The 14,893-nt window shown below is 37.4% G+C and overlaps 1 protein-coding gene across 1 annotated transcript in view; it reads right to left on the reverse strand.

Moving 5' to 3' along the window:
- The window catches only part of nell2a (neural EGFL like 2a), a 70,191-nt gene that overhangs the window by 13,928 nt on the left and 41,370 nt on the right, over positions 1-14,893 (reverse strand). The window contains exons 14-15 of the mRNA XM_046860004.1: positions 12,731-12,853; positions 10,495-10,590 (exon numbers count right to left, since the gene is read on the reverse strand). Of these exons, the coding sequence (XP_046715960.1) occupies positions 10,495-10,590; positions 12,731-12,853 (219 nt within the window). The remainder of the gene's footprint in view (positions 1-10,494; positions 10,591-12,730; positions 12,854-14,893) is intronic.

Here is a 14,893-nt window from a genome sequence, read left to right on the forward strand (position 1 = left end):
ATCAGCAAAAGCTTATTAAATTAAGTGGAAGACTGCTGAGAGAGATGCTACATGGATTATATTACCATGACAACATGAGGGGAATAAAGACATCTCCATGTTTACTTTTTACATAATTTTGTGCTGTAGGCTAACTTCTACCACATAACTGGAAATACAGGAAAATAAAATAAAAAATAATCATATAAATACATAAATAAATAAATAAAATAAAAATAAAACATTTCTAAGATTACCCTTAATACTGCAATTATTTGACTTATTATTTATTATTGCATAATTTTGTTCTGAGTTTATCTGTTCTTAGTTAAAACTTTGTATTTATGAGAAATTACGAGTTACAACACGTTTTATATATAACATAATATCATTTTTATATGGTGTCACCCAGATGAGAAGTTCCTTCTGAGTTTGGTTCTATTTAAGGTTTGTTCCTCATATCATCTCAAGTAGTTTGTCCTTGCCACTGTCAGCACTCGCTTGCTCATTATAGATATACTTATAAGGACTAATTAAGGAAATAGAAATTTATATTATTTACTACTACTGCTACTACTACTACTACTGCTACTGTCCCTTGAGAAGATACTAAAATAGTTGCTGAATTGTGAGGGATGTACCCACTTTTGTGAGATACTATCTACCTATATATATATATATATATATATATATATATATATATATATATATATATATATATTGCATATTAAATACCTGTGTAGAATTCAATGCGTGAATATATACTTGACCTGAATATTAACTGACATTTGTTATTTTCAGTAATAATGAAACTAAATATGATTAATGAACCGAACACAAACAAAAGAGGAGAGCAAGATCAATAAAGCAATTGAAAGCAAGATGGTGGGTGGATGGTGAAAGAATAGCAGTGGGACTGAAGGAGTGAAGTACAGGAGTACAGAACAGGAGAGCAGGTGATGCAACGGCCACAGCTGTTCCCCTCATTATACTGAGCGACAAGCTGGAAACAAAGGCTCTATTAAAATGGCCCTCAAAGGGCAGAGAATGAGTGAATCTACTGTCACTGCATTCCTTCATTTTGTCACTCTCTCCTCTATTGCTTTACTTTCTATCCCCTCTTTCCCTGTGCTTTCCGTTTCCTCAGTTCTTCAGAGGACAGCATGGATGAGTGCTGAAACAGCAGCACGAATGACAGTATTCTACTTTCAAAACAAATGGCGTAATTTGAAAACAGAAAACAAGGAAAAAATGTTGATAAGTGGTTATAAGTCAAGCGTTATTTACAATGCCTCGTAAATGGAGATTGAAGTATCTTGCAGTTAAGAGAAGCTGTACATAGTGTAGCTGTACATGTACCAGAGAAGACAAATAAAGAAATCTAAACTACCATTTGCAAACCTTTGGGGTGTGTGTGTGTGTGTGTGTGTGTGTGTGTGTGTGGCATAATGTATGAAGTCTAACAAGAATATTTTATATACAAAACAGTACCCAAAAACAAAAGAACAATGACAAAAGCGATACGATGCATAATTTATTCTTTCTTGTATCCACAAAGTGTAAGGGGGCAAAACAATATAATTGTTGGGCATTGCGGCAAGACACTTTTGGACTGATTTATCTGGATGAATGTAGCCTTAGGAGCTGCTCCAAATAAATAAAAAATATCATTAAATACATAACTGGCAGGATTTAGACAAGGTGACTTTTTCCCTAAAGCAACATCAAATCTCTGTTCTTTTATTACAGGCATTCATTATCCAGGCAACAACTGCTTTGTGCTAGCACATAAAGCATCAGAAATGCATCTATTCATTACTCCCTTTATCTTGACTACAATTTCCCCTTGATGAAAAGCAGCTCCAATAACTGATGCTGCCACCACCATGTTTCATATGGTGAACATTTTGCAATGTTGCTTTTGCAATATCTTAAAATTAGCCCCCTAAAAAGTTCTGCCTTGGTCTCATCATCAGACACACAGATTTTGGGTTATTTCTTTTAAATAAGGACTGCCATCTAGCCATCCTATCCCATAGCCTAGATACATGTAAAGAAAAACAAGAAGTTAGCTCCTTTAATGTTACTGTATATATCTTGGCAGACTCCTTGTTGATTTTTCATCTTCTCCTTTCATCAGTTTCGAGGGATACCCTAATCTTGGTAATGTTTGTTGTGGTGCCCCATTTTCTCCACCTGCTGATGATGGCCTCCACAGTGCTCCATGGCACATCTAATATTTTAAAAAACAATCTTTTTGTTTCCCTATCCTGATCAAAACATTTTGACAGTGAGATTCCTGCTGTAAGCTTCCTGCAGACTGTGGCTTCAGCAGTCAATCGAAACCAAGAGACAGCTGATTTTTTTTTGTGGTTCACTCAAATTACTGTACTGATGACAGGTACATGGTAATTACTTTGAGCATGATTTGAAAGTGATTGGTGTATACTAAGCACACTCAAATGATAGAAGAGAATAGAATAAAAAAATCCCCCCCTAATATGTCATATCTTTTGTCTTGGTAACTTTATCATATTAAAAGTGGAAAAGCCTTCAGTAGCACTAAGAAAAATACTTACTTTCGTTTTTGGTTTGAATGTTGGTTCTGAGAAACAAAATGCTCTTGTACATTACTATATACGCCTAATTATGGCACTTAACCAATACACATGGATTCACAGAGCAGGTTATAAGTGGAGGGAATAATGTCACCTAGTACAGACAGCTCATTAGGCAGCCTAAAGAGATTGTGAAAAATCTTTGTGTTACACTAACTTTATTATAAATTGTTTGACCTTTAGCTATACCTCTGTGAATTCTTTGATCTCAATCAGGGTTATTTAGTTCTGTAAGCACTCTATAGTCAGTCTCTGAACTCTCTACATTTGGGCATCCCTGTCTCTGCGTGAGTAATTCGAGGAGCTTCGGAATGGGGCTTTAATGAGGTGCTTTTGCACAGAGCGGTGCTTTAGGTCCCAGCCGTTATTAAAGCAAGTAATTACACAAATCTCCAGAAAAACCAGGAACAATCTATACCGAAACCAGATCAACGTCTAATGCTTACAGTCAATATCAGTGTCACAGCAAACATGAAGAGAAGAGAAGAGAAGAGAAGAGAAGAGAAGAGAAGAGAAGAGAAGAGAAGAGAAAAGAAAATTCAATATCAACTTTTATAAATGGCACGCTTTGGTAGAGAAACAATGTTTAATATCTTATCAAATGTTTTATTAATATATTTAGTACTAATTCTTATTAATATATTTACAATATCAGAGAATTAACAGGTTTGACATTGATCTGTGTTCATCTGTCACCCCATGTTATGGCCCCTGTTTTATTATTTGACATTTTATATTTTCCAATTTTATTATTTGGCCAGTATTTTCTTTTTGTGTTATATCTCCTGCTGTCTCTTGATTGATTTCATCTGTTCCCAGTGTCCTGCCAAGTTTTGTTTTCTCCCCCAGTCCTTTGGCAGTCTTGCATGTTTATAGAGCAATTCTAAGCCATTTCTCTTAGTCTAGTTTCTTGTCTTCTTAATTTTTTTTCCTCTACATAAATATAACTGTCCAAAGTTACTAGTGTTGAATGCAGCCAAAATAGAAATCTGAAATCTGATTTTAAGCAAAATTGAATTTGACATGTTTATACTTTATCTCTATATTAAAAAAGGAAACATACCTACTGTGGATTTCAGGAAAAGGTTTTATTTAGGTTATCTTCCAACTTTGACCCTTCATCATTATACAAGCTGTCTCAAGAATGGAAATCACTGGAAATCAATCCAAAGTTATTCTGACTATCACATTTAACCCACAATTTTCTATAATGATGCCAGTGGTCTCCTACAGGACGTCAATGTCTCTATCCAATGTGCATAAGTTCTCCCTAAATATGAAGATTATGTAAATCATAATGCTTCCTCTTCACAGTACCAGGTCTCAAAGCAATTGAACTGAACCTATGAGAGATTTTAAAGCAATGCGTTAGCACTCTTCATTAATATCCTCAAGAATAGCAAATTAGGGGAATATCTTCTGGTAGAATTGCACTCATCTCAATTACTATTACAAAAGACTGGCATATTGTGGTGACTTAACACCTTTATTTTGGGCATTTTTGCTCTACAATTTTACCCATGTGTACATGAAAGGTTTAAGGGATACCACCTGGGCCACTGATTAACAACATTCAAGCACAAATAGCATACATAAGGCAGCATCTATCTTCTATATTCTCACAATATTGGGTTTCTTATCAGTTTTTTAGATATGCTTTTTTGGCTTTACAAATTCATGCAATTGCATTGGGTTAAAGCTACAAAACCAGCTGCTCTGTTTGGGGATCTTATAAATTCTTGTTCCAAAAGTGCAGCACTACAGAGTGTAGTCTATGCATTATACAGTGCTCTATGCATCATTACCCAAGAAGCGGACTGCTGCACTGCATTGCAAGCATGCGTGTATGCTGAAATGTCTATTCCCTCAAGGGACTATGCCATGCTACTGGCTGTAGCTGCAAACTAGCACCTGGGGAAATGACCTCATCACTAGGACTAAGCAAAAAGTTTGGACATTGAGCAATTTTTTTGTTCTGTTTGCATGTCTAGTGTGCAATATTGGATAGAGGCTACATAGTTTGGTGTTTCCAAAGGGATTTTTTTGCATCCATTAAAAAAGAAAAAAAAACACCATGTATTTCAAAAAGTGCTGCAGTAATGGGAGTGGTGTGTTTTGGTTTGTGCTCATTTGAGGTGCTTGGGGATGAGCACACATATGTTTATATAATCTTTCAATCCCACCTGTGCTCCAAAGCCAAGTATGCTCTGTCATCTAATAAAAAAGAAGTACTTTTGCTAGAATGAATGATGATATGCACACACGTTGGCCAGGAGGAAATGATCTGTCCAAGATATTCACGCCAAGTTGTTGGAAAACTAAAGGAAAAACTAATCACAGTTGTCGGTACACATCCAAAGTTGTCCTATTAGTGCTATAAATATGTAACAAGTTCACAGCAAACCACAGCTCTGCATACTGTTAGTGTGTATGTGCATATCTATCGGGTTACAGCACGAAATCAATACAGGTAGTCCCAGACTTATGATGTAGATGAAAGTATCTTGAAAGCATCGCAGGTCGAGACATGGCTTAGTATCAGTATGGGGTAGTATATTGTAATTTGTTAAAAATTTAACAGTACATAATTTAGCAAAACAGAGCAATTTGCAGTACCGTATATATATATATACTTCACAGTATATATGTGTGTGGCAGTGGGAGTGTGGATGAGCACCAATTTGCAAGTGGAGGCGAAGCCAGATGAAACAAGCAGTAAGAAGCACAGTTGTAGCTGATGAGACTAAGTGCGCTCTGTTTTAGTTTTCAGTGATGCAGATAAAAAAACCAAAAAACAAAGACAAGCTAAAACTGGGCTTTGAAAGAGCAAAAACACAGAAGAAAATACCGCTCAAAAAACCAAGACAACTCTCACAATCTCTCGCATCTCACAAGACATCATAGATATGTACATCCTAGCAGCATCCCAGTGTATCCTACCTCATACGCTGCTGTGTTTCCCTGCCACACAAAACTTTTAATATTTTTACACTTTTGTTGTACATCATCTTAAGATAAAAAAAAAACATAAGTTGAAATATTGTAACTTGGGGAGTACCTGTACATTTGCCCTAATATCAATTCTCAAATTGATAAGACAGCAAAGCATATCACTACAATTTCTGTCACATTGTGAACATGGGCTAAGCCTACCAATTCTGTGAGCAATAATCCATCCTTACTATTCCATTGTAGGATAAGATGGCATTTTTCCTGCAATATTATTCTGCCTCTGTTTAGTGCCTCTTTGCACTTTCATGTTTATTGCTTTTTTTTCTCTCTCTCTTTATTCATTTCACTATAAAACACTGCCTCATAAAGCTTTCACTCCGTATCTGTCTGTCTGTTTCTCTGACTCGTTCTCTCTAAGAGCTGTTGCTGGGTAGTCAGAGAATCCCAAAGGTATTCCTAAAAGCCAGTGCAGGGCTGCTGAGAGTAAGAACGAGTGAAAGCATTTCTATGTTCACTCCACCCTTAGCCCCAACACCAATCTCCTTGATTTTGTCTCTGCTTTGCTCTGTGTATCCCCTGAACTATCAAGCCAGCTAATACAAATGAGAAAATCTCACCGGTCATTCTCTTTGTGCGCAATTTTTTTTTTTTTCCGGAAAAACACAAAACTCAGAAAAACAAAACATCTCCCGAATGCTCTGACGCATGCGACAGTCAAAATCAGCTGGTTTAATTACTATGCACGATTTCCATCACTGTTGGATGCCGGGAGACATTAACGCACCCCAATGCATCAAAGCCATGACTAAATAAGCGAACGCAGCATGCATAGAAGACACAATGTGATTCATTGCTGACATTTGTTGTATTGCTGTATTGTAAAGCTCTTCCCATAAATGCCCTCACTCTCCATGGGCATCTGAACGGTCTCTGTCTTTCTGATTTTCCATCCAAATATCTGTCAAACTCATTGTCTCTTTGTCTGCACAACTCACCCTCTGAAAAGTTCAGCATTCACGTTTGGTGACTTTACACATTAAAAACTAAAAAAGCGCTTCACTGATTAATGTGTACTCTGCTCAAGTGAGAACAGCAGCTGTCAGAGTAGTAACAGGATCACGGGGAGTGACACACACACACACACACACACACACACACACACACACACACACACATTTACACACGCACACAGAACAAGAGGCAATGTATCTTACACCTACGCCAATACACCTACTGCCATTTTTTGGAAGGTAGGAGGAAAGTGGAGAGCCCAGAATAAACTTGGGTAGAACATACACAGAAAACTCAGAAGACTTCGGACTCAGAAGTGATTCTATCCACCGCACCACCACACCACTGTTACAGTGATTACTATGTCTGAATCATGCAAATGATACACAATTTAAAGTTAAAATGTACAACAATGCTCAATACTCCAGATATCCATTGAATATAATATGGTAGCCCTTATGGTTTTAAGAGGGTTTTTATCATTTTGTGTCGCCATCTGGTTTTCACTTCACATCACTTATTAACTTCAGAAGAGTGTCCAAGTTCAGCCTTCAAAGTGAAATACCAGAGGCAAAAGCAATAGGTAGAGTCTGAAAAACTAATGCACTGTGAGTGTCATATCTAAAAACTTAAACTTTCATTTATCACTGCCTACTTACAAATAGAGATCACTACCACAACTATATCTGAACAGATTCAAGCCCTCAATAAATGACCAGTTAGATTAAACACATACACAAATACCTCCTCTTTACAGCCAGACATAAGGCAAGTTCCCTAACCTGTTATCTTTGACCCCTTGTGGCTCCATAAACACAACTCTCACATCAATTGGGGGACAGTTGACATTTTTTTATGGTCTCACATCTGTACTGCATCCTCAAACTCCAGTTGATGAAAATCTCCATTTCCTTTTTGCTAACAACTTTCACAGTGAAAATTCTATCCGACTTAACCCAAGCAGTGAGTCCTGCTTAATATCAGAGACTGTTAAAGGCTTTTTTGTTTCAATGTTGTCCCTTGTTGCCCTCATTCTTTCTATGAAAATATGATTGCACTAGTACAGGGGTAATACCACTAAGGTGGGAAGCTTATTCAGTGTCCATATTAGAATACAGAAAAATACAGTTTCAAAGCTTTTGCCCATTGATATTTCATGCCCTCTATTTCTACTTCTTATCATCCCTTATGGGGTTATCAGTTAGATGATGGAAAAATATCCCCCTCCCCATTAATTAATGTTGTCAACTTTAGAAGAAATTAGAGTTATGCAGTGAATTAGAGACAGTGATAAAGTGAGACCTCATTTCGCTTTAATTGAAGACATTATGCATATTTAGCAATGCACTGTGCCTTGGTAAATGTTCCTTCTGACGTCCAGTTCTTTAATGATAAAAGAATGATTTTGCAGGAGATGATTAATCATTGGTTACAGCATCAATATTTTCTACTATCTATCTACATCTTTTCTTTATCTGAGCATGTCACATGTCAGGATATTACTTAAAAGACATTTTGCAACACAAATTATTTCTCAGAACCAAGAAGGGAATGACACAAAAAGGGGGTTTCATTTCAGAGGGCTACATATCAGTACGCAGAGCTAAGGACAAAGTAATTTGTCATAACCACATAAAGTGCATCGTGTGCAACCTAGTGCAAACTGACAATACAAAACATGACAGTCCAGGACAGATACACAAAATACACAAAATAGTGCCGACCAGTGTACCATCTGTATAATATGTTATACGGTACAATGCACAAAAAGAGAACAGTAAACAAAGTGTGCACTGAGTTATTATCAAACTCTTGATGTCACCCAAATGAGGATGGGTTCCCCTTTTGAGTCTGGTTCCTCTCAAGGTTTCTTCCTCAAAACATTTAACGTTTTTCCTTGCCACAGTCGCCATGGCTTGCTCATCAGGGATAAATACACACCATTTACCTTAACTGTTGATTTCTGTAAAGCTGCTTTGAGACAATGTCTGTTGTGAAAAGCGCTATACAAATAAACTTGACTTGACTTGACTTATTAAACATTGTTGTACATTGTTAACTTTGTTAACAAGCAGAGGGTTTCTTTTCTGAGTTGCATCATTAGTCTGCCGAAGATCAGCAGGGAATAACAGCAAGATGAACATATACAGATTTGATGCCAGTGTTAAACAGGATAGTTTCAGTCCAGGTCAATTAGACCTAACCTTAAAGTAACACTGACTATACCCTGAACTTCTAAGTGTTGTTCTTACCTGATGCCATAAGCTTGATTTTACACTAACCCTAACCATAACCAACACCAAACACCAACCAGGTTCATTTAATAAATCTCTGTTTACAATGTGTTCAATTAATGCACAATACAAATATATACTAGTGACCTGAAAAAAGAATACAAATATATAAAATTGTGGATGTGTAAGTCTTACTGAGTACTATATTTTATTGTGTCTTTATTGTACAAGTACAGTGTGTGGGTGTGGCTATTCCTTTTTATGCATTTCTAACATAATTTGGATGACCCTTGATAATTAAGAATCTCAATTCACTTTGCTTTTACATTCGCAATCATTGCACTACACAACTCATTCTCATAGAAATGCAGAGAATAAAACTAGTGACAAGTACAGTTATAGCATGCCTTATAAAACAAAGCAGCTTAAGAAATTTGAAAGCTATATTATCTGTAGCAATTGCATTACACAGGCTATAAAAAACGTTTTGTTAAAGTGTATTAAATCTCTAGCAGAGCTGCTAAATAAATCAATGTACAATGACTTAAAAGACTACTACAGCAAAAGTAATTGGTTATTGTAAAAAAAAAAGAAAGAGCTTTGTGTGAAGCTATTTTTATGGAGTTTTGTTAAATTAGCATTTCTGAGATGTTAAGTATATACTATGCATTGAGCAAGCAGCTGAAATTGTGTGTTGCTACCAAAATGTTATTTTTGCCACTATCATTACAATCAAGTGTCTGAGGGCCCTTTAGAAACCTAAGTGTCTATCTCTGTACTCTGGGAATGACAGGGAGTAAAGAAAAGCAATTGAGCTTCAATCGGCTGCCTCACAGGGACACGTCGTAAAAAAGATTCCTTTATGTGGAATCGATGCAAAGCTAGATGAGTAGGAGTGTCCTGTTGCAGATGCAGGCCGTATAACCGCATGTTTCCTGCTGCAGCTTGCTTTTGTCTCGGCTGTGCTCAGCATCTGCCTCTATCCTTAATTACCCATAGATGAGTAGCAGAGCTGCTGCATTACATAATGTCGAGATTACGTACGCATGCTCACTGAGCTTTAAATCCACGTTTGTGATTAGAACGTCTCAGCCAGCTCAGCCTTTCTCTGGGTAATTCATCACTAAATTAGATGTAACCAGAAGCAACTTTATAACAAAAAAGTAAATAAGAGAGTGTAAAGGATGGATGGCGAGATTAATCCGAATCTATTTAACAAAACACAGAGTTTTCGATGCTCTTCTCCAGCCTCTATAGAGGTCAGAAGGAATTAAATCCATATTCTATTTCGCTTTTGGCATATGAAGTCAAATAGAGATGAAAAGCCATGTGTAAATCGCATTTCATGTGAAATCACATTCCCAAACTGCCACAAATATATGGCTTGAGGCTTTAATTAAATTTGATGAGAAGTTGCGGTGTGATGATCGTGGTCTTTAGAATGGAATGGTCAAAAAAATCAGCAAAAGTATTTATATATTCTTTTGATTATAATAATTTTTTCAAAGCATCGCACTTCTCATCAGCCCCACCCACTTTTTTTTGGGACACATCAAGGGCAGTGGAAAAAACCCTTAGTTTCAGTTCATCACACTGCTGTAGTTGCTGCTCATGAAAGCAACAAGTGGTGAAAGGCAAGAAAAGGTAGTGAAGGAAAACCGGGTGATAAGAGCATTGACAGCACGGCAAGTACCTCTTACCTTTCTCACATTTCTGCCCAGTGAAGCCCTGTGCGCACACACACATGTTAGGAGAGATGCAGGTGCCACCGTTCAGACACAGACCATCGCACAAGGCTAAAGGGTCAAACAGAGGTTATACACATCAGGATTGAACTGAGAAATACTGTACATCTTAGGACTCTGATTGATTGTCAGATGTAAATGGTAATACAGACAGATGTACTGCATTCTTGAAACTGAAGCTGATCAAAAGTAGAGGTTTATTTGTAATTCTTTAGAAATTTCCACTTTTTCAACCTCACCTCCGTCTTCTGCCTCCATGACATTAGTATGAAATATAATTAACAATGCTATTTTCTAAGGATATAACAGAAAACTTACCTGAAGTCTATTTATAATTGAGCAAAATGGCAGCAGGTGGAGGAGTAAATTAAGGTTTATATTCAATATGGTTATCTTCATAGATTACTAATGTTTGTCAATTACGCTTTACATTTTCCACCCATGCGCATGACATATTAACATCTTATATTTATATTACAAAACAGGTAAAAAATGTATAGAGAAAAGAATAGAAACTTTCAATAATCATTATTATACAATATATAGACAAAAGTATTGAAACACCTGACTTTTCCAGCCATATGTAAATCTTATCCATTACATATTGGAGACACATAATTGTTAAGAATGTCTATGCATGTCTTTGCATGAAATTTACCATTCACTTGAACTAAGAGACCTAAGACCAACTAGTAAGACTGTCATTGATTGGGAAAGAAAGTATGACAATTTAGCTGTGACATTTTCAGGATTCAAACTCGTAATATATGGATGATAGTGAAATTTTTTCCAGTATTTCTGATTTGACTTTCAGGGCCAAATATTGATTGTCTCTGTCTGTTGTCACCTGCCAGTGTTCTGACCCATGCTATGAACTATGACAGTGATTATTGGATTTTCCCTAATAAGAAACACATTGATTTGCATCCTGCATCTCTAAATCATGTTGCACTTTTATTTAGTAATTTGTTCCCCACACAGCACATTTAGTAGGCTGTCCCAAGAAAGATGGATTTTTAGTGTGGAGAGCATTTGGGGTTGGGTAAAATCTAAAAAAAAATGTGGAGGTGCTTAACTTCTAGCCTGATCATGTATAGTATCTCACAAAAGTGGGTACACCCCTCAAATATCAACAACCATTGTATGATATGTTCTTAAAGGGCAATACTATAGAAATGAAACTTAAATTATTTACTTATTTATAACTTAGATATACTTTAAGTAGTAAATGTGCAGCTTGTATAGAGGTACAGATTTACTGCCCTCTAAAAACAACTCAATATACAGCCATTATTGTCAATAAAAGCTGCCATGAAAAGTGAATACACCCTAAGTGAGCCATGTAAACATGTCAAAACTGTGTCCAAAGTGTTAATGTTCTGTGTGAGCACAATTGTTATCTAGAACTGCCTTAATCCTCCTGGGCATGGAGTTCACCAGAGATGCACAGGTTGTTGCTGGGATCCTCTTCCACTCCTCCACAATGACATCACAGAGCTGCTGGAGGTTCATACATGCTTAATAGGGTTCAGGTCTGGAGACATACTTGTCCACTCCATCATCTTCACCTTCAGCTTCTTCAGCAAGGCAGTTGTGTTTGGGGTTGTTATTATATTAAGAAACTGCCAGTTTCTGAAGGGCGGGCACCATGTTTTGCTTCAGAATGTCACAGTACATGTTAAAATCCATGTTTTCCCTTAATGAACAGCATCTCCCCAGTACCAGCAGCACTCATGCACTGACAAGCGGACCTTCTGCTTCTGCAACCTCTAAAGCAATGCTGGCAGCACTTTTTTAAGCCAAATTCTACACCTGACGCAAAGCACGAGGACTCAGGACGCAAAGCACGAGGACTTTGATTGACCCTTGTGAGGCCTGTATTGAGTGGAACCCGTCTTCGGGGTGTTACCAATCTTCTTTGTGAGAAGAAACAATTCTAATTCTCAAATCCTCAGAAAGTTCTTTGCCATGAGGTGCCATGTCGAACATCTGGTGGTCAGTATGAGAGAATTGTACTCAAAGCACCAAATTTAAATATAAATATATAAAACACTCCAATTAACCACTGAGAAAGGTCTAAAACAAAGCAGGTCAGTTAAGGTGTGCTAGACAGGTGTGTGTGTGTGTGTGTGTGTGTGTGTGTGTGTGTGTGTGTGTGTGTGTGTGTGTGTTGTGGACAGCCCATCCTTACCTCTGCATATGGTGCCATTGCCAGTATAGCCAGGTTTACAGGAACAGCTGTGCCCCCCTACATTGTTAAAGCACAGTGCATTTTCATCACAGCTGTGCTTTCCCGACACACACTCATCGTGCTCTAAAACAAAACACAGTGAGCACAAAGTTAGAGAAAAACAAGTCAGAGAGATTTGACATTATGATGTCTTTAAGGAAAGCTTTCAACTTAAGGTGAGGAAAGCAGAGAGATGAAAGATGGTACCACAAATGCCCATTAAAAGCAAGAAATCTTGAAAGGAAAGAAGAAGAAGAAGAAAAAAAGAAAGAAAGGTTCACTGTAATTGTCACATGCACTTTATACCACAGTGAAATTCTTTCTTTGCTTATACCAGTGATGTTATGAAGCTGGGGTCAGCCATGATGCAGCTCCCCCAGGCCTTGGTCAGGGGCCCCAAGAGTGGCACATGGCAATACCGGGGTTTGAAGCCCTGATCTTCCATTCAGAAGCCAGAGCCTTAACCACTGAGCTACAACTTGCTCAACTTTTACACTGAAATGCAGTAATGTTTAAGGAACTATTTCTGTCTGCACTTCAATTGACCATGAGCTCAAGGGGATACATTTGTCTGCATGGGAGTGTTGAATAATACCAATGGTATGTCCAGCATGATTACAACAGTGCATTAACAGTGTATTAGAAGCAAATAAATGCTTGGATAAGTAGCTTTAAAACTAATAAGACTAAACTTCATGACATACTAGAACTTCTATTACCATAATTTGCAATGTTTATGATTAACCTAATTATTAATATATTAATGGGTATAGTACATTATTCATACAGAAATGTTCTGTAAATTCTTTTCCCAAATTTTTTTATTACTCATGTAAAAGGAAAGAGCATATTAACGATATTATTTGTTACGTAAAGGCTGTTTGAATCTCACTTCGGAAAATGATTCTGCTCTGTATTTGATTTGTAGGTAAAATAAACAGAAAGTTAGTGATCGAAACAAGCGAGAAAGGCGCAAAGAGAGATAGGCAGGAGATAGAAATAGATAGAGAAAGGAGAACGAGAGAACACAAGGTGACTCAGTGGCTTTTGTAAAGTCAGAGTATGACTCATTCCTGCATGGGTGCTCTTGGACTGAAGCTCTGTTGAACAATGCTTTTACTTATCTCACTCCACGCACTTGCCAAAAACTACTTTCATACAAGTTCAGATGATGCTAGGATTTCCAGAAGCTCAGCCTTTGCTGTAGCTTGTGGGTAAGACATTAACACAAAAAAGTTGAGCTTTCATTCACTCAAATGTAAAACTTGCTCTGGGGCATGTAATATATTGAAAAGTAAATATGCTCTGGGGCATGTAATATATCCACCCTGCCTTTGTGCAGTCCTGAAATTTAGAAATTTCCCCACTATAGGACAAATAAAGGTATATCTTATCGTATATCTTATTAAGCAAAGGAATTGGACTGCAGAAAGTCCGAATGAGGCAGGAGTTAAATGTCAAGTAGACAGGCGAGGAGATTAACCCAAGGTCACTGTGGCCTGCTGGCAGTTGGACCTGCATGATGTGTATTACTGCAAGCATATCGACAGGACTGCAGAGACGCTGTGACACTTTCTCACCTCCTGCCACTCAAATCTACTCCCTCTCCCCCTCTTTCGTTCTAGTGTTGTTCATACTCCTGTCAGATAAACAATCAATTATGTACAGGCAGTCACCAAGGGGATGCTCTGTGTTGTTTTGCTCTCTAGCTCCTCTCCTCTCCTCTTCTCTTCCACTGCTGTTGGAACATCTGTGTGGAGACAGAGCTGTGCATACGCAAACCCAGAGCTGGATGCTAATAAATTGCACTTATTTACCGTGTGGAGAAAAGGCCTGAATACGAGCCCTTTCACCGTTTATGAATTCAGAGCCTGTGCTATAATGCATGCTTTTCAGAAATTATTCCTGAACACTGACACACACACACACACGTTCAAATGCAACAGATGTCATGTTTATATATTTGGCTTTCATGCTGGGAAAATCTTGCTGCGTATAAAAAAAACCCCTGAGGAGGCAAATAGAGATTTCAAAAAGATGACATAAAATAGTAGGCCTTAATGCCTTAATTAATGCCATCTTGAACAGTCATCACCAGCATCTTACAAACACTTCCTTATAAAT

This window comes from Silurus meridionalis, chromosome 10 (assembly GCF_014805685.1).
Source record: "Silurus meridionalis isolate SWU-2019-XX chromosome 10, ASM1480568v1, whole genome shotgun sequence".
NCBI lineage: Eukaryota > Metazoa > Chordata > Actinopteri > Siluriformes > Siluridae > Silurus > Silurus meridionalis.